The sequence below is a fragment of the Dermochelys coriacea genome, chromosome 2, assembly GCF_009764565.3.
Source record: "Dermochelys coriacea isolate rDerCor1 chromosome 2, rDerCor1.pri.v4, whole genome shotgun sequence".
In the NCBI taxonomy this organism is placed as follows: Eukaryota; Metazoa; Chordata; order Testudines; family Dermochelyidae; genus Dermochelys; species Dermochelys coriacea.
Window position 1 is genome coordinate 65,688,409 of NC_050069.1, and position 25,646 is coordinate 65,714,054.

Below are 25,646 nucleotides of genomic sequence, written 5' to 3' on the forward strand. Positions count from 1 at the left end.
GGGCAAACTTTTTGGCTCAAGGGCCAAATTGGGGTGCGAAACTGTATCGAGGGCCAGCTATGGAAGGCTGTGCCCCCCGAACAGCCTGGCCCCTGCCCCCATCTGTCCCCTCCCACTTCCCGCCCCCCTCAGAATCTCCAACCAATCCAACCTCCCCTGCCCCTTGTCCCGACTGCCCCCTCCCAGGACTCCCTGCCCCAAACCGCGCCCCCCCGGGATCCCGCCCCACCCCGCTCCCTGACTGTTCCCCGGCCCCTATCCATCCCCTCAACAGGCCCTCCCAGGACTCCCACACCCTATCCAACCCCCCCCCCCCCCGTTCGCTGACTGCCCCAGAACCTCTGCCCCATCCAACCGCTCCCTGTCCCCTGACTGCCCCCCGGGGCCCCCATCCAACCCCTGCACGCTGCCACCACCGCCTTACCATGTCACTCAGAGCGGCAGGAGCTTGCAGCCCGGCTGCCCGCACGGCGGTGTAACTGTGGGGAAGGGAGGACAACAAGGGAGGGACCGGAGGCTAGCCTCCCCAGCCAGTAGTTCAAGGGTGGTCTGTGGGCTGTAGTTTGCCCACCTCTGATCTAATGGAGAATGCTGGATTCCTACAGAAGGTATAATCTCCTGCCAATTGAGAAGGACTACTGAATCCAAATGGGCCATTGTGGAACAATGACTTTGTCAGTTGCTCCACCTATGAAGGGGTTATGTGCAGAAGCACTCATCCCATTATCCCGGATTCGAGGGGGGGACGGGGGGGATAAGAATCCCTTACTAAAAAAGGAATTAGGGTCTTTTTACACTGCTTGGTCTCTAAGGGGCAAAGATTCCTGAACGTAAGCAAGAGGTCCCTAGTAGCTCTATCATCATCTGAAATCTAAGACTGCAACTCATTTGTGTGAGTGTGTCTGTTTTAACCTTATAAATAACTCTTATTTCTTTTTCCTAGTTATAAACCTTTAGTTAGTCCAGGGGTCGGCAACCTTTCAGAAGTGGTGTGCCGAATCTTCATTTATTCACTTTAATTTAAGGTTTCACGTGCCAATAATACATTTTAACGTTTTTAGACGTTCTCTCTATAAGTCTATATACTATATAACTAAACTATTGTCGAATGTAAAGTAAACAAGGTTTTCAAAACGTTTAAGAAGCTTCATTTAAAATTAAATTAAAATGCTGATCTTACGCTGCCGGCCCGCTCAGCCTGCTGCCAGCCTGGGGTTCCGTTCACCTAGGCCGGTAGCCGGCTCAGGGGTTCCATCTGCCAGCTCCTGCCAGCCAGGGTCCCAGCTGCCAGCCCTCCTCAGTCTGCTGCCGGTCTGGGATCCCAGCCTTGCCCACATAGAGTGGGTACCTACCTTCCCCCTGGTTCTAGCCCATTCTCTTCCTCCCTCTGTCTCTCTGCACTGAGCTGAGGGTGGGAGTGCACTGAGCACAGGGCTGGGGGTGAAGGAGCAGGCTGGGGGTTGGGGTGTAGGTTCTGGCCAGGAGCTAGTATGAGGGAGGGGAATCAGGGTTGGGGCGGAAGGTTTGGGTGTAGAGTGCTTACTTGGGCAGCTCCTATTTGGTGCGAAGGGTGCAGGTGGGAATGTGTGTGTGGGGGGGCACAGGAGCTCCAGTTTGGTGCTCAGGGTGAGGGTAAGAATGTGGTTGGTGCAAGAGTCAGGGCATGCGTGAGGGGTGCTGGAGTCAAGGCTGGGTTCGTGGGGGGGTGTAGGGGTCAGGGCAGAGGGCTGGGGGTGTGGTCCCGGGGTTGTGGGGGTGGTCCCAGCCCCCTGCCCAGAGCGGCTCACGGCAGGGGGCTGGAGGGGATATGGCCTGATTCCACCTCCCTTAGGCCCATCCCCACATTCTTCTCCGCCTCCTCCCCGGAGCAGCGAGTATGCTGCAGTTCCTCTTCTCCCCCTCCCTCGCAAGGGCCATCAGCTGATCTGCGGCAGGGAGGGAGGGGAGGAGGGGCAGGAACCCAGCACGGCAGGGGAGGCGGAGTTTGCCTGCCCTGCAGCAGCAGCCGGCAGGACCAAGCTTCTTCACCCTGCCCCTGTGGGGGGCCAAAGAAGAGTGGGCCGGATTTTTAATGGCATGCTGCTGCCTGCCAGGGTCTTGGCCTGGGTTCGGCAGCAGGCGCTGAGTGGGGCCAGCAGCTGGGACCCAGCAGGCAGCAGCATGCCATTAAAAATCGGCTTGCATGCTGTCTTTGGCACACATGCCATAGGTTGCCAACCCCTGAGCTGGTCTATCACAGAATTTGCTACAAGCATTGTCTTTGGTGTGAGATCTGAGGCACAAATTGACCTGGGGTAAATGACTAGTCCTATGGGACCAGAAGTAACCTGAATAATTTTGTGATCTTTGGTGTAAAGTGACCGTCTAGCATAGCATCAAGCTTGCCTGGATGTCAAGATAGACCAGAATGGTCAAGGGGCAGTTTGGGGCTCCATGTTAAGGCTGAATAGTGTCTGAGAAGTATACATTTGTTGGTTGGTGAAATCTAATTTTTGAATTCACAACCAATTTGGGGTTTGTGCCCTACTTCTTAACAGTCTGCTTTGAGGTTGTTATTCTCATTCGTGAGCCACTCCAGGCAGCATGACAGGATGCATTTACTGTAGAGACAGCATGAGCAGGTAAAGAAGTGCCCCACACTTGGCCAGCATTGGAAGGAATGTGGCAAATTAAAATATTTTAGTAGTGAGTTCAAGAGTAGAGGAAACACACAAAAAGATTCAGTAAGACTTGTACAAGATAGGGATGGCACATCAAACAGTAATGATGACATCATGACTCTCTCCTTGAGTCTGACAGCATATCAGGTTCAGGCTGTCAGAACAGGAAAGCAACAAGGCACAACGGCAACTTCATGCATGCAACAGTGTTAACGGGGAAATGCCCTTTGTGATTTCAGCTGGATAGTGTGGCCTCCTACAATATCATACAATTGGACTTGAAGACAACCATTACAAGCAGCAGGCACAATCTAACAATGTGCAATGAGGGTATAAAGCAGACCATAAGAAAATGTGACCTGAAAATAATTAACTCCAAAAATAACAAAGGGTACAAACCAAAGTGTGTGGGTGGGTGGAGTGGGGGTGGTAAGCACCACTTGGGGAATACAGCCATACAAACTATGGATCTGGTCAGGGGGCAGCATCAGAATTTCATAGCTGCAGTGAAAGAAATAAGAGGGAGTCCCATGGCCAATGGAGACAATTTAAAAAGATATGGGATGTTTTCAAAGGCAATGGATGCCTCAAAGAAAACCTGTGACTGTAAGAACCCAGAGAGGAACCTGTGTGCTTACCATGAAGAAAAAGTCCAGTGGCAACGCATAATCCAGTATGCAAGGAGCTCAAAAGTCTGCAGAACAAGGGTATCATAGCACCCGTAGAAGCCAGTAGAGAATGTGTAAGCAGGATTGTGATTTAAAAAAAAAAAAACACACAACAAAAAAAAACCCCCACACAACAAAAACCATCAAGCAAATTACATATCTGCCTACACCCAAAGCCACTGAACTGGGCACTGAAAAGATGCCACTATCCACTGTCCATGATTGATGACAACAATCCAGTGCTAGAATCTTTACAGTCTGAGGAACAGGTTTTGGCACATAACCCTGGATAAAAATCCAGCATATTGACAATCTTTGCAACACCATTTGTTTGCTACAGATGGCTGTGCATGCTGATGGGCATACGGCCAGCACCAAAGAAGACTCACCCAAGCATTGAAAGGACTGCCTGGGGCGAAAATAACTGCATTGTAGGTGAAGAGAGTGATGATACAGAAGCTGAAAAGACCATGACAGAAAACAACAAGCTTTTCTACAGCGATGCAGAGACAAGAACATGAAACTCAAGGCAGAAAAAATGTGACTGAGACACACATTAGACATATGTTCACAGCAGAGGGACTGAAAGCAGATCCCAACAAGATCAAGGCAGTCAGAGACATGCCTGCTCCAGCTGATGTGAAAGGAGTACAGTATTGCATACGAAAGGAGTACTTGTGGCACCTTAGAGATTAAAATTTATTTGAGCATAAGCTTTTGTGAGCTACAGCTCACTTCATCGGATGCATTCAGCGGAAATTCCACTGAATGCATCCGATGAAGTGAGCTGTAGCTCACGAAAGCTTATGCTCAAATAAATTTGTTAGTCTCTAGGGTGCCACAAGTACTCCTTTTCTTTTGTGAATACAGACTAACAGCTGCTACTCTGAAACCTGTCAGTATTGCATAGGAATGATAATTCTCAGTCCAAGTTCTGTCCATATCTGGCTGCAGTAGTTCCAAGCAGGTGCTTGTGGCAGGAGTTAGAAAGGGATGGCAGTTCCTCTGGCCGCGGCAGCAATTTGGCGGCAGCCTCTCTGTTCTGCTTGCCGCAGCAGCAAATCAGCAGCAGTTTCTTCCTTTTACTGTCCGTGGCAACGGTTTTCTTTCCACTGCTTGGGGCGGCAAAAACTGCAGAGCTCGCAAGGCAGGATGTTGAGTGGGACTGGGTAGGTCCCCAACAGCAAGCATTTGACACTCTGAATCAAATGATAACTGAAATCCCAGTCCTGAAGTACTACAGCCAGGAGAGCCACTGACACTCCAGTATGATTCACTAGAGAGAGGACTGGCTATAGCTCTTTTGCAGGAATAGCCAGTTGCTTATGCCAGCAGAGCCTTGTCAGACACTGAACAGGGGTCACCCAAACATAAAATGACTTTCTGCCTGTGATATCTGGAATGGAGTCTACCTGTGGCCACCCAGCAATAGTGCAATCAGACCACTAACCCTTAGAGACAATCATGACAAAGCCCCTTCTTAATGCTCCAAATAGAGCATTTTGTGAGCTACAACAATGCTCGTTGACAGCAAAGCGGTGCTACCAAGTAGAGATCAGATATTGTCCAGAATGACTACTGGTGTGAGCTGACACCCTGAGCAAGGCATATATCCCCAGCATCAGAGAGCTGGGGGAAGAGGATCAGGACACTGAATCCATTAACACACTGCACTATCTCCCAGTTTCAACAATGAAGCTGAGGGAAATCAAAGAGGCTATGAAAGACATTCAGCTACAGGCAGACAAGAAAGCAATACAGGGTGGCCAAAGACAAAAGACAAGTACCAGAAGGAGCAGACCCATATTTTCAAATTACAGATGAGCTGAATGTGCTGGATGAAAGCATATTTTCAGGGCAGAGAACCGTTATCCCTGCCTCATTACATAAGCATGACATGCAAAAAATACATGCCTCACACCTGGGCATTGATAGCTGTCTTAGACAGGACTGAGAATGTGTTTACTGTCTGGGAATGAATATACAACTGTCTCCTTCAGAGCAAGGTGCGACTCCAGCTGGGCATGTGATAACCACCAGCAGAAAAAAAAAGAAAAAGAAGGACTTGTGGCACCTTAGAGACTAACAAATTTATTTGAGCATATGCACGTCTCTAAGGTGCCACAAGTCCTCCTTTTCTTTTTGCGGATACAGACTAACACAGCTGCTACTCTGACACCAGCAGAAAGACACTCTGTTACCACATGAGCTGCCCACCTGACCATGGGGAAAGGTGGGAGTAGACTTATTTGCCTTCAAGGAAAAAGCAAAACTTGATTACAGTGTATTACTACTCAATTTTTTGGGAGGTCAATACCCTGCCTGATACAAGAAGCAAGTTAGTGATTGGCCAAGAACCTGGTGGCCCTGGAGATAGGCACTCCTGTGAGGATCCAGACATTAGAGAGATGCCAGAAGGAGTGGAATAAAGAAGTCATGAGGGTTGCAGGGCTACCCCTGGGTCATATAAGATGATTATTATGCAAGAGGAATAAGTGATCTGAAAGAACAGGAGATGATTATGAGCCAGCAGACAAAACCAGGAGAGAGCTAGACCTTCAGACTAGAAGATCATGATAGTCCCTTCTGACCTTAAAAATCTATGAGTTTGAGAGCCTACAGAGATCATTACAGACAGAGAAACAGAGAACCATCTGGAGGCCACAGGGAGAGGGAGACTCCCCAGTTAGCAGAGATAGGTTACTCCCTGTGTGGTCACCTCTTGAAGAGACCAAACTATCTCAAGATTATGTAACCATCTGAGCCTGAGGCAAAGACAAGACTTCAACTTGCCTATGTCATAGTGTGATGGGGTCTATCAGGCATTCCCTGCCCTCAGTTAAGAAGGTTTAGCTACATTTTCCTCAGTGGAGGGCGAGACTGGGACGGAAGAGGAGCTCCTCTGGGCTAGCCCAGAACCCTTGGTCCAGGCCAGGAACTGCCTTCAAGCACTGAAGATGTGTTTGCGCCTTGGAATTTTGTTTATTTAAAGGCACAGACTGTGAGGTTCTGAGGGGACTAAAACCCAGGGCTGTGGGAGGGCCCCTTCCTCCACACTGCTACCCTGCAGCTGTGATAGGGCTGTGTGTATCATCATATAAACCCTGTGGAGATAAACACCACAGGAAGTACCACCTTGGAAGGTCAGACTGACTTATTCCCTCATTGCTCCTGATTAGTCCAGGCACCCTATTTAAGCTGAGGAGGAGTTCCAGGAAGTGTCCATGCAACAAGGTTATAAAGTCCCTGCCCGTTATAGTGATGGATCTGCCTTTTGGCTTGCTCTTGGACTCCTGACCTTGGCTCTAACTTCTGGTTCCAGCTCTGATCTTTGGAGCAGTTCCTCACCTTCTGATCACCACTAGGCACGACCACGCAATCCCTAGTCATGACAAAGAGTGTCAAAGTTTGAGTTTGTTATCGCTCTTGTTATTGAGCTGGTAATAGACCAATGCTAGTCTTATGGTCACAAGCAGTGGATGAAGGCAGGGCGTGCCTGCAATACTAGGCTTGGCCAGACAGGGTGGGGCTACAGAGCAACTCCACCTGCCACAACTAGCAACCTTAGGCTGAAGGGACACAGGTGGGGCTCCGGGCATTAATTATTTGTTTTTAATGTTTATATTAGAATGTTTGTAAAAAAAGGGAAGATGGATAATGATCAGTGGGACTGGAATCAGAGGGCCCCATGTTCCCTGGAGGAACTGCTAATGATGGGACAAAACAGAGAATGTGGGTTAAGCTGGAGGCAGTCACATGGGCAGTCAGATGGGCAGAGAAGTTCACTGGGTTTATTAAAGTTCCACTTGTTCAACTTACTCTGCATTCAAGCATCACCCTTTGCAAATGAAAGAATCATGGGATATTATTATTTATAAACAAATTTCAGTATTGCTGTGACAAGAGAATCCAGCAGGTGGCCAGGACTGTCCTTTCATAGGACAGAACCAGAACCAGGCTTGACCAAATAAGACCATTGGAAGGCATGTGTAAATGCAGACAGGGGCTAAGAGCATCACACAGTTTGTGTGCAAGCCTAGCGCTCATCCAAGTTCAAAGTAAATTATTAACATTAAACATTACCTTTTGAATGTCACTCTTTACCCAGTAACTTATCAGCTTTTATCTCTCTTAAAAGAGATCTCTCTTTTCTCTCCTCCCCTTACTTCTCACATAGTAACTCAGCAAACTACACTCAGCCCCCCCCCCCAAAAAAACATTTTCTCATGTTGTAGGTTTCAGAGTAGCAGCCGTGTTAGTCTGTATTTGCAAAAAGAAAAGGAGTACTTGTGGCACCTTAGAGACTAACAAATTTATTAGAGCATAAGCTTTCGTGAGCTGTAGCTCACGAAAGCTTATGCTCTAATAAATTTGTTAGTCTCTAAGGTGCCACAAGTACTCCTTTTCTTTTCTCATGTTGTAGCAACTTTTCATATGGAAATTAGCTATAGAGGCGCTTCAAAAATCATCTGCAAAAATTTGCAACTAGAGCTAAGGGCTATGAAACATATTTCACCATTCACAAATGTCCCTAACAAGACAGAAAAACAAGCACTTTGCAAAACATTAATTACATATTTAGCATTTTTACCAGTTCAAGTGCAAAACAATGCTGCCTTTCTGACTGTATGTTTCAAAGTCTGGACCTCATTACAGAGTTGCTTCTTAGTGCTCATCAGTAAGCAATTCTTTCTGACCAAACCTTAGTCTGTTATTTAGGTCAGTAGCAAGTAGTATGGTAATGTTGAAAAGAGTTTCCTCCATTCTAGATTTCTTTTTCAATAGTTCATAATTTTTATAAATATTTCTTTTGAATTGAAACTTCACATTCATGGTGTGATGCTGTATGGAATATGGGAGACACTTTGTGATATTGTTGATACCAATATTAATAAATTGCAACAGATATGGTGAGGTATCTGTGAAAATGTTATAATTGGCCAAGTATGATTTTGTTCATATGTTTGTATCACCTTTGTATTACGAATTATAGATATGTAGGGTACATCTGTATTTCCAAACTTGTGCTGTGTTTCTGGCTGACACCCCCAGACAGATTGGAATCAGCAGTAGGCCTGCTTGAGGGCCCATCAAGGGACATCAACTGTACAATAAAGTTGAAAGGGCCAGGGACTACACCTTATGACTAAGGCTGCGAGTTTGTGGCGAGGCAGGTTCTGGACAGTGCTTATCTGCTCCCTGGAAGCAGCAACATCCCCCTCACTCAGCTGCTAGGCAGAGGCATGGCCAGGCAACTCTGCATACTGCCTCCACCCAGAGAGCTGGCTTCACAGCTCCATTGGCCGGGAACCACAGCCAATGGGAGCTGCGGGGGCAGTGCCTGCACCTGCAGGCAGAGGCAACATGCACTGCAGAGCTGCCTAGCCACACCTCCACCTAGCAACTGAGCAAGGGGGGTGTCGCTACTTCCAGGGAACCCCACAGGTTCAGAGCCTGCCTCACCCCGTCCCATGCCCCAACCCCCTGCCCCATCCCACACCCAAACTCTGCTGCTGGTGGGGGTGGAACCAGGTAGGGAGCCTGCCAGCCCCAACAACGCCCCCCCCATCCCAGCATCAGCGGGGTTCCCGGGCCACGCACCAACGCCCCCCCCACATCCCAAAGCAGCTGGACCACCCTTCCCCAGCACGCATGGGGCCCCCATGGACAGGTCACGGGCCATGAATATTTCTTTACTGCCCGTGACTTTTACTGAAAATACCTGTGACTAAAATGTAGCCTTACTTCTGACTCAGCAAGGCATGTAGGGGCATGCCTATGGAGAGAACTCTAAGGCCTTTCAGCACCTGTGCTAGGAGTTTGTGTCTGAAAGAAAGGAAATACCAGACACATGGCACAAGGACTAAAGGGCAGCTGCATCATCTCCATTTTGTCTTCAGTCCCGCTTGTCTTCATTCCTGCTTCTTACCGCTATAGTAACTGTTCTACAAATGAAGCTTTGAACAAAGGACTGAATGACCCATCCACACTGTGGATGCATTTCAGAGAGACTTTCTTCAAGCCAGCAAACTCCCCAATACTGCTAAGAACCTGATACATGGACTTTAATGTATGTGATTGCTTTACCATTTAACAACTCTCTTCTTGTTCTCTTTTTTCTTTATAATAAACCTTTAATTTTAGGTCACTAAAGGATTGGCTGGCAGCCTAGTATTTTGGGTAAGATCCAAACCTATACTAACCTGGTAATATGGCTGACCCTTTGGGGTCAGAAGAACATTTTGTATATGTGAGCAGAGTTTTTTAAATAACTTCTCACTTTACTGGACCTACGTGCTGACTGGGCACCAGAGAACTCTAATGAAATCACACAGCCCCCTTGATTGTTTCTTTTGCTTCTTGATAACCACTGTGCGGAATCAAAAGCACAGTTTGTGAATGGTTGGGGAGTTTAACTACAGTGTTACCCAGCAGTCTTTGGAGTATCTGCTCTCCCTTTGCAACCTGCCCTGACCTTGGCATTTCCAGTGAGGGCTGCCTGAGGCACACCGGGTCACACATGGTCTTAGCCCAAATGTGATTTTTTTTGGGGGGTGGGGATGGGCAAATTCATTTGTTTTTATGCCAGTCTGTTCATAGACACTGAATTCCTCTTTACCTGGGGGGGTGCTCGACGCCCCTCCTCTGCCCAAGCCCAGCCCCCACTCCACCCATTCCCCCAAGCCACTGCCCTGCCTCTTTCCATCTGCTTCCCTGAGCGCGCTGCGTCCCCACTCTTCCCATCTTTCCCAGAGCTGACCTACACACCATGAAACAACTCTGGAGCACCCATGGAGTCGGCGCCTAAAAGTCTGTTATCCAAGTATAACAAATTTATTTGAGCATAAGCTTTCGTGAGCATCTGATGAAGTGAGCTGTAGCTCACGAAAGCTTATGCTCAAATAAATTTGTTAGTTTCTAAGGTTCCACAAATACTTTTTCTTTTTGCGAATACAGACGAATACGGCTGCTACTCTGAAACTTATCCAAGTATGTTTTTCTCCAGATCAATAACTGACCAAAAAGAAAAATCTCACATTAAGATAAGGAATTTCCATTAAAAAAATACAGATTTATTTTATTATTGGCTACTGGAGGGATTTTTTTCCTCTGCTGTTTGAATACTTTTACAAACTATTTCAGAGTTAATTTGGTGATAGGTCAATACTTTAAAATGCTCCTTTCCATTGACCCCAAGAGTGTCATTTGATAGACTGCTTGTGGACTACTTGTCTCTCGTAGTTTGGGGGCTCCAATATCCCCAGCTAAGAGTAAATTAATAGCAAGTTGGACAAACCAGTTTAAGAAACAAAACAAAATGTTTTAAAAAAAATCGTATACACTTGAAGAATGTATGTTTATAGCCTGCATTTAGTTGTCTTTTTTTGCACAAAGGGTCTATTTTTGTTCTCACTGAAGTCTATGATAAAACTTCCATTGACTTGGTGGATTTAGGTTCATATCCAGAGCAATGCGGCCCAAAGGAAAGAGCACTGAACTGAAAGTCGGAAGTTCTATTCCCAGCTCAGCTACTGGCTTACTGAGTGACCTTGGGCAAATCATAGCGCCCACGGTACTTCAGTTTCCTATTTGTAAAATGGGGGTATTGATACTAATCTCCTTTATAAAGTGCTTGGAGATCTATTGAAGAAAATGTCTGTATAATTATTATTATATACTTATATTGGATATTTATCATGCTGCACAATCTTGCTTAATTTCTAATTTAAAAAGAAAAAAAGCATTATTTTCTATGCATATAATGTTGGATAACTGTGCAACATGTTCTATTAGTATTTATTTCATGGAATCCAAAAAAATGTGCTTGGGGCCTCACAGTACAGATAAACAACATAAATCCCTGCACTGAAGAGCTGAAAATTGATGATTTGATGTATAATTCTGTGGGCTGGGGGACAACTATTGGGTGAGCTTCTCTGAATGCACCTCACTGACTGAAAAAGTGGCAGATCAAAGGAAAGCTAATTACTTCTAGAGTACATCTGTGAAAAAGGAGCCTCTTTCCCCATTATACTCTAGGTCCCCACTGTGAAGAAAGAACTAATATTGTCACCCATCTATAGCCATTACCCAGATCTTTACTATGCTGCATATCCTAGACAGTGGCACAAGGAATGGCATTTTAGTCTCCTGCTCCAGTAGCACAAACTCCTACCACTTGCACATCCTCAGTGGAAAGGGGGCTATGAGCCACACCTGATGCGTTTGTAGTGTAGATATGGCCTTAAGTCAACTTATGTCGGTATACAGCTGCTGCAGAAATTACATTGCTTATGCATATCGACACTTTGCTTCTTGTGTCAGCTGTGTGTATCCTCACCAGGAGCACCTGTGTCAATTGCACTATCAGCATGGGGCAGCTTGCTAAAGTCAGCAACAGTAAATAGGCATTTTAGCACCCAGGGTAAGCAAGCATATTTGCACTCCCTACCATTTTCCCCCCCCCATCATTTTCCCACCCCACTTTTCCACCCCCACAGCTTTGGGCCCTTAGTAACTGCCTCACTTGCCCCACCCTGGTTACAGCCGTGGAGTTAAGCAACACAATGTCTACATCAGCGGTTTTCAAACTTTTTATTCTGGTGACCCAGCTGAAAAAAATTGTTGATGCCCGTGACCCAATGAAGCTGGGGGATGAGGGGTTTGGGGTATAGGAGGGGCTCAGGGCTGGGGCAAAGGGGTGGGGCCGGAAATGAGGGGCATGGGAGGAGGCTCTGGGCTGGAGCGGGGGGTTGGAGTGCAGGAGGGTGTCAGAGCTCTGGACTGGGGGTGCAGGCTCTGGGCTGGGGATGAGGGATTTCAGGTGCAGGAAAGAGTTCCAGGTTGAGGGAGTGGGCTCAGGGCTGGGGCAGGGGATTGGGGCACAGGCTTACCTCGGGTGGTTCCTGGTCAGCAGCATAGCGGGGGTGCAGAGGCAGGCTTCCTGCTTGTCCAGGCCCCATGGACCGTGCTGCACTCGAGAAGTAGCCAGCAGCAAGTCCGGCTCCTAGGCGGAGGTATGCAAATGGCTCCACATGGCTCTCGCTCGCAGGCACCGCCCTCCCCCAGCTCCCATTGGCCAGAAGCCAGACAATGGGAGTGCTGAGGCAGTGCTCAGGGGAAGGGGGGGGGCGCGCAGCACGTGGAGCCCCATAGCTTCCCTGCCTAGGAGCCGGTTGCTGGCCGCTTCTGGGGAGCGGCACAGCGTCAGAACGGGTAGGAACTAGCCTGCCTTAACTAAACAGCACTGCCGACGGGGTGCCGTCCAGAGTTCCGTGACTCAGTGCCTTACATTCCACGACTCAGTACTGGGTCACAACCCGCAACCTGAAAACCATTGGTCTACACTGACACTGTGTCAGCCTAACTACATTGACCTTGACTTCACGCAACTTGGGGCAGTAGAGTTATTAAGTCAGGGTAATGGGGCAATTACATCAGCAAGGGCAAAATTTAAGTGTAGACACTTCCATAGTTGGTTCAGTGTAAGCTACCTCGTATGGACCTAACTCTGTAGTGTAGACCAGTGGTTCTCAAACTTTTTTTTCCCACGGACCAATTGAAAATTGCTGAGGGTCTCGGTGGACCACTTAATGATTTTTCCAAATGTTGTTTATACATTAGCTAAACTATTGCAAAGCGCTTTGGATAAAAGTGCTATATATATAACAAAAAACCTTAATAATAAATTTTGTTCTTCAAATAAAAGCACACAACTCATATTTTAATAATCAGTAGTCATACCTTTCTAATGTGATGGATGTGCCCTCTCTCCCCCAGCTCGGCAGTCTCCGAACTTGGGCTGGGAAGGAGAGGAGTCTCTCCCCCACCACAGCAGTCCCAGAGATGAGGCTGGGAAGGAGGGCTCTCTCTCTTTCGCAGCCCTAGAGCTGGGGAAAGTCACCTCTTTCTCTGGCCACTGCAGCTCTGCATATCCCCAAATCCTCCCACCCCACTCTTCTTACCACTCTGCTCCCTCCCACCTATTCCCCTCAAGGCCACCACCTCACCTTACATGTGCATCTTCTCCAGGGTCCAGGCACCTAATTAGAGAAGCCATGCCTGTGCGGCTCCACTAATTAGGTGGGCAGCCCTGCATTCTCTCATGTGCGGCTTCCCAGGCGTGCAGCTTAGAGGGAACTAGCCTGAGGACCACCTGAATGGAGCTCATGGACCACAGTTTGAGAGCCTATGGCGCAAACCACACCTAGGTGTACAGTAGCAGACAGCATTAGCCAGTTCTAATACTCCTTACGTCATGATTGCACGCTGCTTTTTTTGTACAGGTAACTGAGCACTGTCCCTTTCCTAGAGGTAGGGAAACTGAGGCACGGAGGCTCACTTAGCAACACAAGTAGGTGAGCATGCAGCTAAGATCAGGGTCACGCCACAAGCCCTGGCTAAATAACTCTACGGGGCGCGCAGCCACGCCAGGCCCCCCTAAGCAGCCCCATCCACGCCCCCTCGCGGACAGCGCGCGCGCGCTTGCTCCCACTAGGTCGAAAGCTGAATCCTCGCGAGAGCGCTCGCTCCATGTTGCCACGTTCCAAGCGGCCGGTTCAGGGAGGGAAGGGGAGAAAAGGGCAACGGGTCCCGCCCAGTCCTCGTGTCTACACCAATAAGACGCAAGTGGTGCCCACGAGAGCGCTAGGATTGGCGAAGGTAGCTGTCAGTCGGTAGCCGGGGCGGGTCCTTTGACTGCGGCGGCTACACACGCAGGGTCAGGCAGCAGCCGCGGCTGTGTCCTCGCTCAGCTCTTGGGAGCCCGCTTCTCCTCCTCCTCCTCCGCTCCCTGACAGGCGGTGACATGGCTCCGCGCAGGAACCCCTCCAAAGGCGCCGGCAGCAGCCCCGGCCAGGGGGCCAGGAAAGGTCAGCGCTGCTTGCGAGCGGGGCAGGGGCAGGAGTTGGGCCCGGCCCGGCCGTTGCCCCCCCGCTCCCGCGCGAGGGCTGGGGCCGCGCAACAAGCTGGGGCGGAGCCGAGCCGGCGGGGCGGCTCGTGGGAGCGCGGACGGGTTGCGCCGGCCAAGGGCGGGGGAGGCGCTCCCCGTGTGCCCGGCGGCGGCCCTTTGAGCCAGTTCCGCACTGGGCGCCCGTAGCGGGGGGGCTCTGCAGCCGTCCCGGCCCCTGGTGCCCCGGGGGTGGGGCCGGCGCGACGCGCGTCCCGGGACGGCTGGTGCCCCGCGGGAGAGGGGCGGCGGCGGCGGCTGCATTTTCGAAGTTGCCGCTCTCTTGAGCTTGTGGCTGGGTCCAGGGCGCGCCTCGCTGCACACCGGGCTCCTGCGGGCCAGGAGGTGAAGGCGGGGCAGCGGGTGCGGGGAAGCGCCCGGCGGCGGGTGTGTATATCTGCCTCCCTCTCGCTGCCTGGTCACCTTCAGCCTCCTCCGTGCGTTTACGTGTCAGCTCAGTTCTTGGAGGGCGGGGAGGTAGGAACAGATGGTTTAAATCTGTTACTCAAATTTCATTTATTCCCCTTTTTGCTGGAGTCGAAGTAGAGGAAAAGCTTAGAGTCTGGCTCAGCAAACAGAGAGATTCCAAATTACAGAGGATTAATAATGAGTGGAGCTGGACATATCCCTAGATGTGCTTGGGCCAGGAATGACAGACTTGAGTGTCTGAGAGAGGCATCCATGTGTGTCTTAAATTCCCCTCCAAAAAGCAGACTGATTTTTAAAAAAGGTGCTGAGCATTGCAGTCAGTGGAAAATATGGCTGTTTAGCACCTTTTTAAAATCCAATTGCTTTTAGTTAGTTGTCCAAATTTGGAGTTGAGATCTTCACTTGAGGCAACCACGTTTGAAAACTGTTATTAATCTGTAGGCTTCTTACTTAAATGTAAATGCAGTATGAAAAATGCGGATATAAAGAGAGACTTATTTTCAGAGAGTAAGAGAGATGAACAACTTGAAACTGGGTCAACAAACCCAATCATAGAAGTAAATGAAAAAACGTTTACAGTAAACTTCTGTAACACAACAAAGCTATCTTAATGGAAGGAAAGTACTTGTCAGGTGAAAGTATATGAATGCCTTTCTGGTAGTTGTATAACTGTACAGATTGTAAGGATCTGATCTTTTTAGCTTTACAGTGAACAAGCTTTCTGTCTGTGTGTTGTTAGATCTGTGGACTTTTAATTTCTCAGTTTCGTTTGACGCCACTGACACAGATGTGATGTTGGTCTTGCATTTCACATATGTAATATCACACATGTGCATAGTCCTAGTAGAGCTCATAGTGCTGGATGAGAGCTTCATTCATGTGGCATTTTACCCATATTGATCCTCTTGATAATTGAGTGCAATGGTTTCATATGGTGCTATAAAGAGACAAGGTGGCTGAGGTAATATCTTTTACTGGACCAATATCTGTTGGTGAAAGAGCCAAGCTTTCCAGTTACACAGAGTTTAATTAGGTTAGTTGCTGGTATATCCCTTAAATTTCTCTAGCCCAGTTGATTCAGGACTTATGAAGACAATATGACATTATAATAAGTGTCCATACAGCAACAACAGAAGGAGCTTATTTCAGTAAAATTCTGTAAAATGCGTGTTTTGAAAAACAATACATTGAAAGTGTTCATCCTGTATAGAATCTTGAATGCTACAGAGAACTCCAATATAGATAATACTTAATAGTTCAAATTTAACAAAACAAAACCTCTTGATCAGAGTTTGAAAAATGCATTTACCTGTCCTGAGTAAGAACCTTTCCCAGGAATGTACAGTGCGGATGAAAAGGAAAATTGGAAAGTAACTAAAATATTTCTCTGATGGATTATATCTACAAAGGGACAACCCATCCTAAGTGCTCAATTACTGAGGGGCAATATACACTCATTCCTATATTTTCTTTCTACAACCAATTCTCTGTATAGCTTTTCATGAATGATCTACTTGATTATTTAGATTCCAATATCTAGACTGCATAATCAAATTTACCTAAATTTGGGTTATTGCCGATTATGTACTATATGTATTTTAAGAGTTTTTCAACAAACTTTGTATTTGTGGATAACCTAAGCATTATACCAAGATGTACAGACATTCTGTTCTCAACTTGTTTATCGTATAATTTTAACATTAGCTTTAACAACATTTTTTACCTCTTCAAAATCTGTCCTTTTATTTTAAAAAGGTTGGGCCCGTATGCTTGCACAGGGCACCTTCCAGTTGTGAACAGTGTAAACAGAAGCAGGGGGTCTGTCTAAATCTGCAGCACAGTCCCAAGATGAAGCAGAGTAAATGGTAACCGAAGTATTGTCACTTTTGACAACTTCTGATCAGAACTCTGTGGATAGCTGCATGTAAATGACAAGTCTTGGGTCAGTTTCTTGCTGCCCGCCTGAGAAAACCAAGAAGCAGCAGAGACAGGCACTGGACAATGGCTGCTCAACAGGAATGAAAGTGGTGGAGACTCCTTACATTGTATTAGCAACTAGGTCTCTTTGGAGACAGACTTAGAGAAAGCTCTTCACTCCAGCTCCCAGAAAAGAGAGCTGTGAAGTGGTGGGGAAATAAAGTTGACATTTGCAACATGAGGGTGTGAAAGATAGAGCCCTCTGATTGGAGAAGCACCTTGGAGAGATTTCAGCTATCCTTCCTTTTCTCAGCAACTAATGGAGGAAGACTTGGCTTCCCACCTAGCATTGCCCATGGACAGTGGAGCCGGTGAAGTCAGTAGGAATGCAGTACTGTTGAACATCAGGACATTTATTTAGGCACCTGTGTTTAGGCACCAAAGTCTGACCATTTTGGCATTAGTCTCACAAGTAGATGAAATCTGAAACAGTCTGAGTTCCTGAAATTGTTATACAGAAGTTGAAATTGGTATAGACTTTGAAGTTTAAACCAACAATTAGAATTGACTTTAAACGGTATGTGCTTTTAAGACTACAAATAAAACTATCCATGTTCATTTTACCATTCTGAAAATTCAGATGTTAAAGTATCTTTTAACATATTTGTAATGTTTGTAAATAGTTTTTTCTTTCATAAATATTTGAGTTGCCTACAATTGGTGGTGGTGATCTTGCTGAAAGGCGACACTTAGGTTAGCATGGGTGCAAGTACCTATGTAATTCAGTGCATTGGGGTGGAAGTCAGGGCAGACCTTAACTCTAGCAATTTTGGGGCTTAATCTCTCCTGGAACAGAATGGAGCAGCTTTGTTACTTTCTTAAAACAAACAAAACAGTATCTTATTTCCCACTACTAACTAGTCGTCATTGCCAGGGGACCCATTGAGAAATGCATGCCCTTTGAAGAGGGACAAGGTGTATTTCCAAATTTTAAATACAGTAACTCCTCGCTTAACGTTGTAGTTATGTTCTTGAAAAATGTGACTTTAAGTGAAATGACATTAAGTGAATCCAGTTTCCCCATAAGAATTAATGTAAATGGGAGGGGGGCTAGGTTCCAGGGAAATTTTTTTCACCAGACAAAAGACTATACACAGAGACAAAGACAGTATAAGTTTTTTAAACAAACATTTTAATACTGGTATACAGCGATGATGATTGTGAAGCTTGGTTGAGGTGATGAAGTCAAAGGGTGGGATATTTCCCAAGGGATGCCTTGCTGCTAAATGATGAACTAGCAGTTGACTGAGCCCTCTAGGGTTAACTCGTTGTTAATGTAGCCTCACAGTCTACAAGGCAGCATGAATGGAGAGAGGGGAGAGAGCATGGCAGACAGAGATAGAGATGCAGCTTGTGTGTGAGAGAGAGATGCACATTGCTCCTTTAAGTATGCTGACCCTACTCTAAGTACATTGCCTTTTTAAGTTGATCAGCAAGCTGAGATGTGAGCTGCTACCAGGAAGCTCCCTCCATCCTGAGTCATGTCCCCCCCCCCATGGAAGATGGAGTAAGCGGGGTGCAGGAGCAGGGGGGAGGGGGACACCCTGATATTAGCCCTCCTCTTCCTTCTTTCCCTGCACAGCAAGCAGGAGGCTCCGGAGAACAGCTCCAAGGCAGAGGGCAGGAGCAGCACATGGCAGTGGGGGGAGGGGCATCTGAACTGCTGGCAGTTGGTAGCCTGCTGGGTGGCTGGTGCACAGGGCAGTTAAAGGAGCGGGGAGCTGATTGGGGGGCTGCAGGTCCACCCTGGTTCCAAGCCCCCCACCAGCCAGCTGCAACGGGCTGCTCTTGCAAGCTGTGGACAAAGCAGGCGGCTTCCAAACAATGTTATGAGGGAGCATTGCATAACCTTAAATGAGCGTGTTCCCTAATTGATCAGCAACGTAACAATGTCACTAGGAGGACTTTAAGTGAAGAGTTACTGTACAGGGTGTTGGTTCATAGTTTAAATCTAACTAGTTAACATTTGTATAAAACATCATTGAGCATGAAGTTTAAGAAGCAATATAGCAGGGGTGGCCAAATTTACTGATCCTCCGAGCCGCATACAACAATCTTCAGAAGTTGGAGAGCAGGAGTGCACCTATGGAGGTGTCTGGCTTCAGCGCTGCTGAAGCCCCAAGCCCTGGCTGGAGCCTCGAGACCCCCTTCTTCGCTGGGCAGAAGCCTCTACTCCACCACACTGCTGCAAGGCAGAGGTCCCAAGGTGCTCCCCCCAGTCCAGTAGGTGGAGATTGGGGAGGGGCGTGGAAGGCTCTGCACAAACCGCACTTCAATGGTAAAAGAGCCACATGTGGCTTGTGAGCCACAGTTTGGCCACCCCTGCAATACAGGTACATGGTATGGGGCAGAGGACAGGAAACAAGTAGGGATAGAAGAGGTTTATATAAATTAATGTGAGGTTGATTTGTTTTACAAGGTATTCATCAAGTGAGTTTCTTTGTCTGTATAGATTTTGGAATTGCCATTGGAGTGTGTGACTGCTTCAGATCTTACTATGAAGTAATTGAATGCTATGTTTCTTACATCGAGAAATTACAGTGGCTCTTCCAACAATTTTTTTCCCCTACAACTATTCTTGTGTTTCTCAGAGTTGGTACAAACATATGCTGGTAGTATTCCATACAAACTTTTACTAGTGGAAGACTTAATTTTGCTCTTAATATCTGAGAGACTTTGTAATCTGTTATATATTTAAATACAGCCAGTAACTTAGTGTGTAAAACAAAATGTTGTCTTTGGATATGTAACTGATAACTTCAAATTGTTTTGGAGTCGCTAACTTCTACATTGCGAAACTGAATAGAAATCTAACTCAACATTAATAGTAGTATGACACTATTCCTATAGATATTATCAAGTCGCATTGGATATGTAAATGAATTAAAAAGCTTTGACCTTGACATTGAAATGAAGACATAGTTATAACTTCATTATCAAGGATGATTTTTGTGGCATTTTCTTTTGGATATGGCTTGTTATAAAAACTTCTGTATTAGTGATGCACTTTAGTAATAAAATGCATTAGATATAGAAGATTTGCTGTAAAGGTTAGCATTTTCATTTTGTCAAAATGTGTGTATTGAGGGTTTAGGATACATATAATAAGCCTGCTGTGTATCAGAGCAGAAAAATTCAAGTGCATATTTGTTTAAAAAAAAAAAAAAAGGCTACCTACAATCTAATTCCTTATCAAACATTTGCAGCTTTCCCTGTATTATAGCTGTTTTCCTACTTATCAGAACAATATCCCATTTATTCCAGTATCTTGTGTGTGACGGTGGCTTTAGGAAAAAGGTTCAAGACGCTTCCTAATGGCCTGTTACGTATAACCTGGGAAGTATCTTTCTAACCCATCATGTCAGTTGGTAGCTGGCTTAAACCCTTCATGTTTCAGGGCATATATCCCCTATAAAACTTTTAGTATTTGTATACGGTAGAACCTACACTCACCAATGAGAGATGGTGCTCCATTGTGCTATGCACGGCACATGCACACAACAAAAAGACAGTGTCTGCTTACAATTTAAGTATATTAGATAAGATCAGGGATATCAAGTTGGAAAAATTCTGGGGGTTGCTGTTTGTGGAGAGGTTAATGGGTGGTTCCATCCTGGAAGAGGGTCAGGAGGTAGCATGTCAGTCCTATCCTGGAGAATATGTAGGTGGGGGTGGGAGGCAGTAGTGGACAGGAGAGTATCTTTCATTTATGGCTGGCCCAGGGCAGAGATTTGAGCTCAGCTCACTCTGTACTCAGCTCTTTTCTAGGCTGTTGCTGCTTCCTGTCCAACTGGGAGTAGAGGGGATGGTGTTGACAATGTGGTGATTAGGATTCCCTCTGCTCCTCCCCCCCCCCCCCCGGGTCTGGAGGAGGCACTTGAGCATCAGCTTGCAAGGAACTATGAAAAGTTTGTGGGGGACCAACTCTGGGGGTATGGAGAGCTACTCCCCTTTCTCATAGCAAATGATGTGCTTGGACAAGAGAGACCTATTTATTTGTGTGTGAATGTTCAGTCATCTGCCTTTCAATAGTTTTCTGAAGATCAGAGGAGGATTCTCCAGTTACTTTGGAGTAGTGGAATGATTAGTTCTGTCCTTTCTCCAGGATCCTGCAAACTTCTTTAAAGGCAAAATTTGGGTCCAGCAGGAGACCTTTATCTTCTCTTTAATTTTATCTCTTATTGCAGAACTATAACCTGTAGTACATAAACTGTTGCTGAAGCAAGGCTCGGTACCAAATGACTGGAAGGTAGCTAATGTAATGATGATCTTTAAAAAGGGCTCCAGAGGTGATCCTGCTATTAGAGGTTGGTGGGCCTAACTTCAGTACCAGGCAAACTGGTATTATAAACTGTAGTCAAGAACAGAATTATCAGACACACAGAGAAACACAATATGTTGTGGAGGAGTCAACATGGCCTTTGTAAAGGAAAGTCTTGCCTCTCCAATTGATTAGAATTCTTTGAGGGTGTCAACAAATGCAGACAAGGGTGATCCAGTTGATATAGTGTACTTGGACTTTTAGAAAGCTTTCTACAAGGTTCCTCACCAAACACTCTTAAAGAAACTAAGTAGTCAAGGGATAACAGGGGTCCTGTCATGGATCAATAACTAGTTAAAAGGTAGGAAACAAAAGGTAGGAATAAAAGTTCAGTTTTCACAATGGATAGAGGTAAACAGCGGGGGTCTCACAAGCATCTGTTCTGGGACCTGTAGGTTCAACAATTCATTAATGATCTGGAAAAGGGAGTGAACAGTGAAGTGGCAAAGTTTGCAGATGATACAAAATTATTTAAGGTACAGTTACAGAGGGATCTCACAAAAGTGAGTGACTGAATTTCACCTGTCATTTAGTTGCCCAGTGTTGATAAGTGCAAAGTAATGTATATTGGGGAAAATAATCCCAGCTATACATACATAATGATAGGGTCTGAATTAGCTGTTACTACTCAAGAAAGAGATCTTGGAGTCACTGTGTATAATCTCTTGAAAACTTCATCTCAATGTGCAGCAGTGGTCAAAAACGCTAGAAGAAACTTAGGAGCTATTAAGAAAGGGATAGAAAATGAGATAAAAATATTATAATGCCACTATGCAAATCTATGGCATGGCCACACCTTGAATACTGTGTACAGGTCTGGTTGCCCCATCTCAAAAAGAACAAGGTTCAGAGAAAGGAAACAAAGATGACCAGTGGTATGGAATGCCTCCCATATGAGGAGAGACTTAAAAAGATTAGGCCTGCTCATCTTAGAAAAGAGGTGACTAAGGGATGATATAATAGAGGTCTATAAAATCATGAAGGGTGCCAAAAAAGTGAATAGACAAGTGTTGTTTTCCCTTTCCCACAATACAAATACCAGGGGTCACCAAGTGAAATGAATAGACAGAAGGTTGTGGAACTTGTTGCCATGGAATGTTGTGATTAAAAGTATAACTGGGTTTAAAAAAAACAAACTAGATAAATTCGTGAATAATAGGTCCATCAATGGCTATTACTCAAGATGATCAGGAACCATCCTAAACCTCTGACTGCTGAAAGCTAGGATGGGAAGAGGAGTGGATAACTCTGACTGCTCTGGTCTGGGCACTTCCCTGAAGCTCATACAGGCCACTATCAAAGATCGGATATGGGGTTTAGATGGACCATTTGTCCTACCCAGTATGGCAGTTCTTACATTCTCATTGTCCTCCTGCATTTTTCTGAGATCTCCATGCGTCTCTCTAGCTCAAATACTGTGATTTATCAACTCAAAGTTATTACTCTGATCTCCATAATCCCTCTTCATTTATTTTCCTCCTTATTGATTGCTCTCCTCTTCCCTATCTGCATTCAAGCTTATCTTGAGGAAATCCTGATCTATACAGTTTTTGGGCTGTTTTAACTATTTTGGCTAGGGTATGATTGCAGATCTCTTTTAACTAAAAAATATTAAATCAATACAACTTCTTGAGTGGATGCAGTTATACCAGTATAAAGGTGCCTTTTATTGGTACAGCTTTTCCTGCTAAATTTATGGGACTAAGCTATACTAATAGCAGCATCTTCATACTATACTCCTAGGGGAATTCTGTGCCACTGTGTGCATGCATAATTAATGAGCTGCACAATTTTAATTTTTTGCACAGAAAAAAAAGCTCTGCCCAGAAGTTGCTGCAGTTTTGCCTTTTGCCCACCAGAGGGCATTGTGCTGCTGGAACAGAGCAGCCTCCCAGGCAGCCCCAGCTGAAAATAAAAGTTGCTGCAGTTCCTCCTTTTACTCACCAGAGGGCACTGACTATAGAACAGTGTAGCAGCTCCTGGCCAGGTAGGGAAGAGAGAGAGCCTGCCTTGTTCACCGCGCCTATCGGGCGAGGTCAGGAGGCTCATGGGGGCTATGGGGAGACAGACAGCGTGGGGCTGCTGGGGAGTCAGATAGGGGCTCATAAGGGCCACTGGGGGAGGACGAACTGTGGCAGGGGCTGAATGGGAGTGGAGGGCCACAGGAGGGAGGAAGGTGCAGGGCCACATAGGGACAGAGCGGTGGCTAAGTGGGGGCACAGAGACACATGGGGACAGAGGGACGGGGTGCAGGGTCACATTGTGTTGCGTGGAGTGGGTGTCTGAATGGCGGTGGAGGGATGCATAGGGACCGGGTGTACAGGCATGCATGGGGACGGGGCAGATGTGCCTGACTAATGGGAGAGGCTAGGGGTCAGCCACGGTCTGCAGGGGGAAGCTCCCTAACAGTGTTTTCCCCCAAAACCTGTTCCATATGTCCCACCCATATTCAAAAACCCTCCAAGTTCACATCCAATCTTCTTCCCTCTTCTTCAGCTCCTCCATTACCCCTGTCTCCCCAAGCCTTCTGAGGGGTGGGGGAAATACGGTTCTGTATTGTAGCTTAAATGAATTATTACTCTGAATTCTGTATTAATATACCTAGTAAGGAATCTGTTTGTCAAACATTTCCTGAATTTTTGTTGTCTGTATTGTTACAGACAGAATGCTGACAGGTATTTTGAAATAAATTGCCAAAAATAATTGAAACTGGTGTGATTATATTGTGTTGTTTTTGATAAATAAAACATGCAGAATTTTGCAGAATTTGAAGATATTGTGTGCAGAATTTTTAATTTTTTAACACAGAATTCCCCCAGGAGTAATACTAGTTTAACTGCATCCATATTAGTATGATGTACTACCTTAATTATATCTATTTGAAACTCTCAATAAAATGGTACAAAACTGTACAAACAAGTCCTGTTTCTCTCTATTGCCTCATCTCCCTTCCCTATTATCTCCAAGGTCTTTGAAGAAGCTGAATTTTTCCAGTGCCTTTTGACTTGCTCTTCTGTCAAACTCCTCCAGTACTTTCTTATCTAAATGCTCTTTCATTCTGCTCCCTGCTTGTGGAATGGCATCCTCTTTTTCTCTAAGCATCCTCACTCATTCCTCCTTGAGATCCCTCCTGACGCCTTGTCAAGGTTCCTTCCCCACTCTGAACTCTAGGGTACAGATGTGGGGACCTGCATGAAAAACCCCCTAAGCTTATTTTTACCAACTTAGGTTAAAACTTCCCCAAGGTACAAATTGTTTTACCTTTTGTCCCTGGACTTTATTGCTGCCACCACCAAGTATCTAACAAATATAACAGGGAAAGAACCTGCTTGGAAATCTCCCCCCCCCCCCCCCAAATTCCCCCAAGCCCTACACCCCCTTTCCTGGGGAAGGCTTGATAAAAATCCTCACCAATTTGCATAGGTGAATACAGACCCAAACCCTTGGATCTTAAGAACAATGGAAAAAGCAATCAGATTCTTTTATTTTTTCTTTAAAATTCTTTTTAAGAATCACCTCTGTAAAATCAGGATGGTAAATACCTTACAGGGTAATCAGATTCAAAACATAGAGAATCCTCTAGACTAAACCTTAAATTATAAAAAGACACAAAAACAGGAATATACATTCCATTCAGCACAACTTATTTTATCAGCCATTTAAATAAAACAGAATCTAATGCATATCTAACTAGATTGCTTACTGACTTTTTACAGGAGTTCTGACCTGCATTCCTGCTCTGGTCCCGGCAAAAGACAAACAGACAGAGAGAACCCTTTGTTCCCCCCCCCTCCAGCTTTGAAAGTATCTTGTCTCCTCATTGATCATTTTGGTCAGGTGCCAGCGAGCTTGCCTTAGCTTCTTAATCCTTTACAGGTGAAAGGGTTTTTCCTCTGGCTAGGAGGGATTTAAAGGGGTTTACCCTTCCCTTTATATTTGACATGCCTGCTTTGGTGGCTTACTTTATTTCATTGACTTAAACTCCTATATTGCATCTGCTCTTCTTGTCCTATTTTGATCTCTCTATACTTTCCTTTGTCGACTTTAAATTGTAAATTCTTGCAGGAAGGGATTTTTTTTAATAACTCTGGAAAGTTAGTGCTATGTAAGTGTTTGCTAATAAGTGTTTGGACTAGTCTGAAGTCCCAGTGTACCTCACCCCATTTCTGAATGTTAATGTGCCAGAATTAATTATACCATTCAATTAAATAATCAGTTCAGTTCCTTAATTTCACTTTTAGGTCAAGATGAAATCTTTTCTTCACAATTTCCTGTAGCAGTTATTCAAAAATATGCAGATCTTATTTTGGTTTCTTAGCACTTTTTAGATGGATATTACATGACAATGACAGAATACCTGCCATTTGTACTTCACTAGTTGAACTACTCAACAGGCCTTTCTATGATACCAAACTGCATTATGGGAGTTTTGAAACATCAATTTAAAATTCTGCAAATACTTGACAGTAAAGAGATGAATACTGCATTAATAAGCTATTAGCTGGGTTTCTGATCAAATTGCCACTTAATGTGGGCCTCTGGCTATATTTTTAACACTACTAATTGGTCAGAGTACTTGGGTTTGATGCAGGTAACCTTAAACTACCAAATATGCTTTCTGATTTTCAACATTGCCTTTCTAA

At 45.7% G+C, this 25,646-nt stretch overlaps 1 protein-coding gene across 13 annotated transcripts in view; it reads left to right on the forward strand.

The window, feature by feature from the left end:
* Positions 1-13,980: 13,980 nt before the first annotated feature.
* The window catches only part of LOC119852194 (aspartyl/asparaginyl beta-hydroxylase), a 203,764-nt gene continuing 192,098 nt past the window's right edge, over positions 13,981-25,646 (forward strand). For 7 of the 13 annotated variants that reach the window (XM_038393234.2, XM_038393233.2, XM_038393238.2 and 4 more), the window contains exon 1: positions 13,989-14,199. In XM_038393234.2, coding sequence (XP_038249162.1) covers positions 14,136-14,199 — 64 coding nt within the window. In that variant the 5' untranslated portion in view covers positions 13,989-14,135. Of the gene's footprint in view, positions 14,200-20,450; positions 20,484-20,542; positions 20,591-25,646 lie in introns of all 13 variants that reach the window. The other 6 variants (XM_043507813.1, XM_038393240.2, XM_038393239.2 and 3 more) reach the window with 6 other exon arrangements.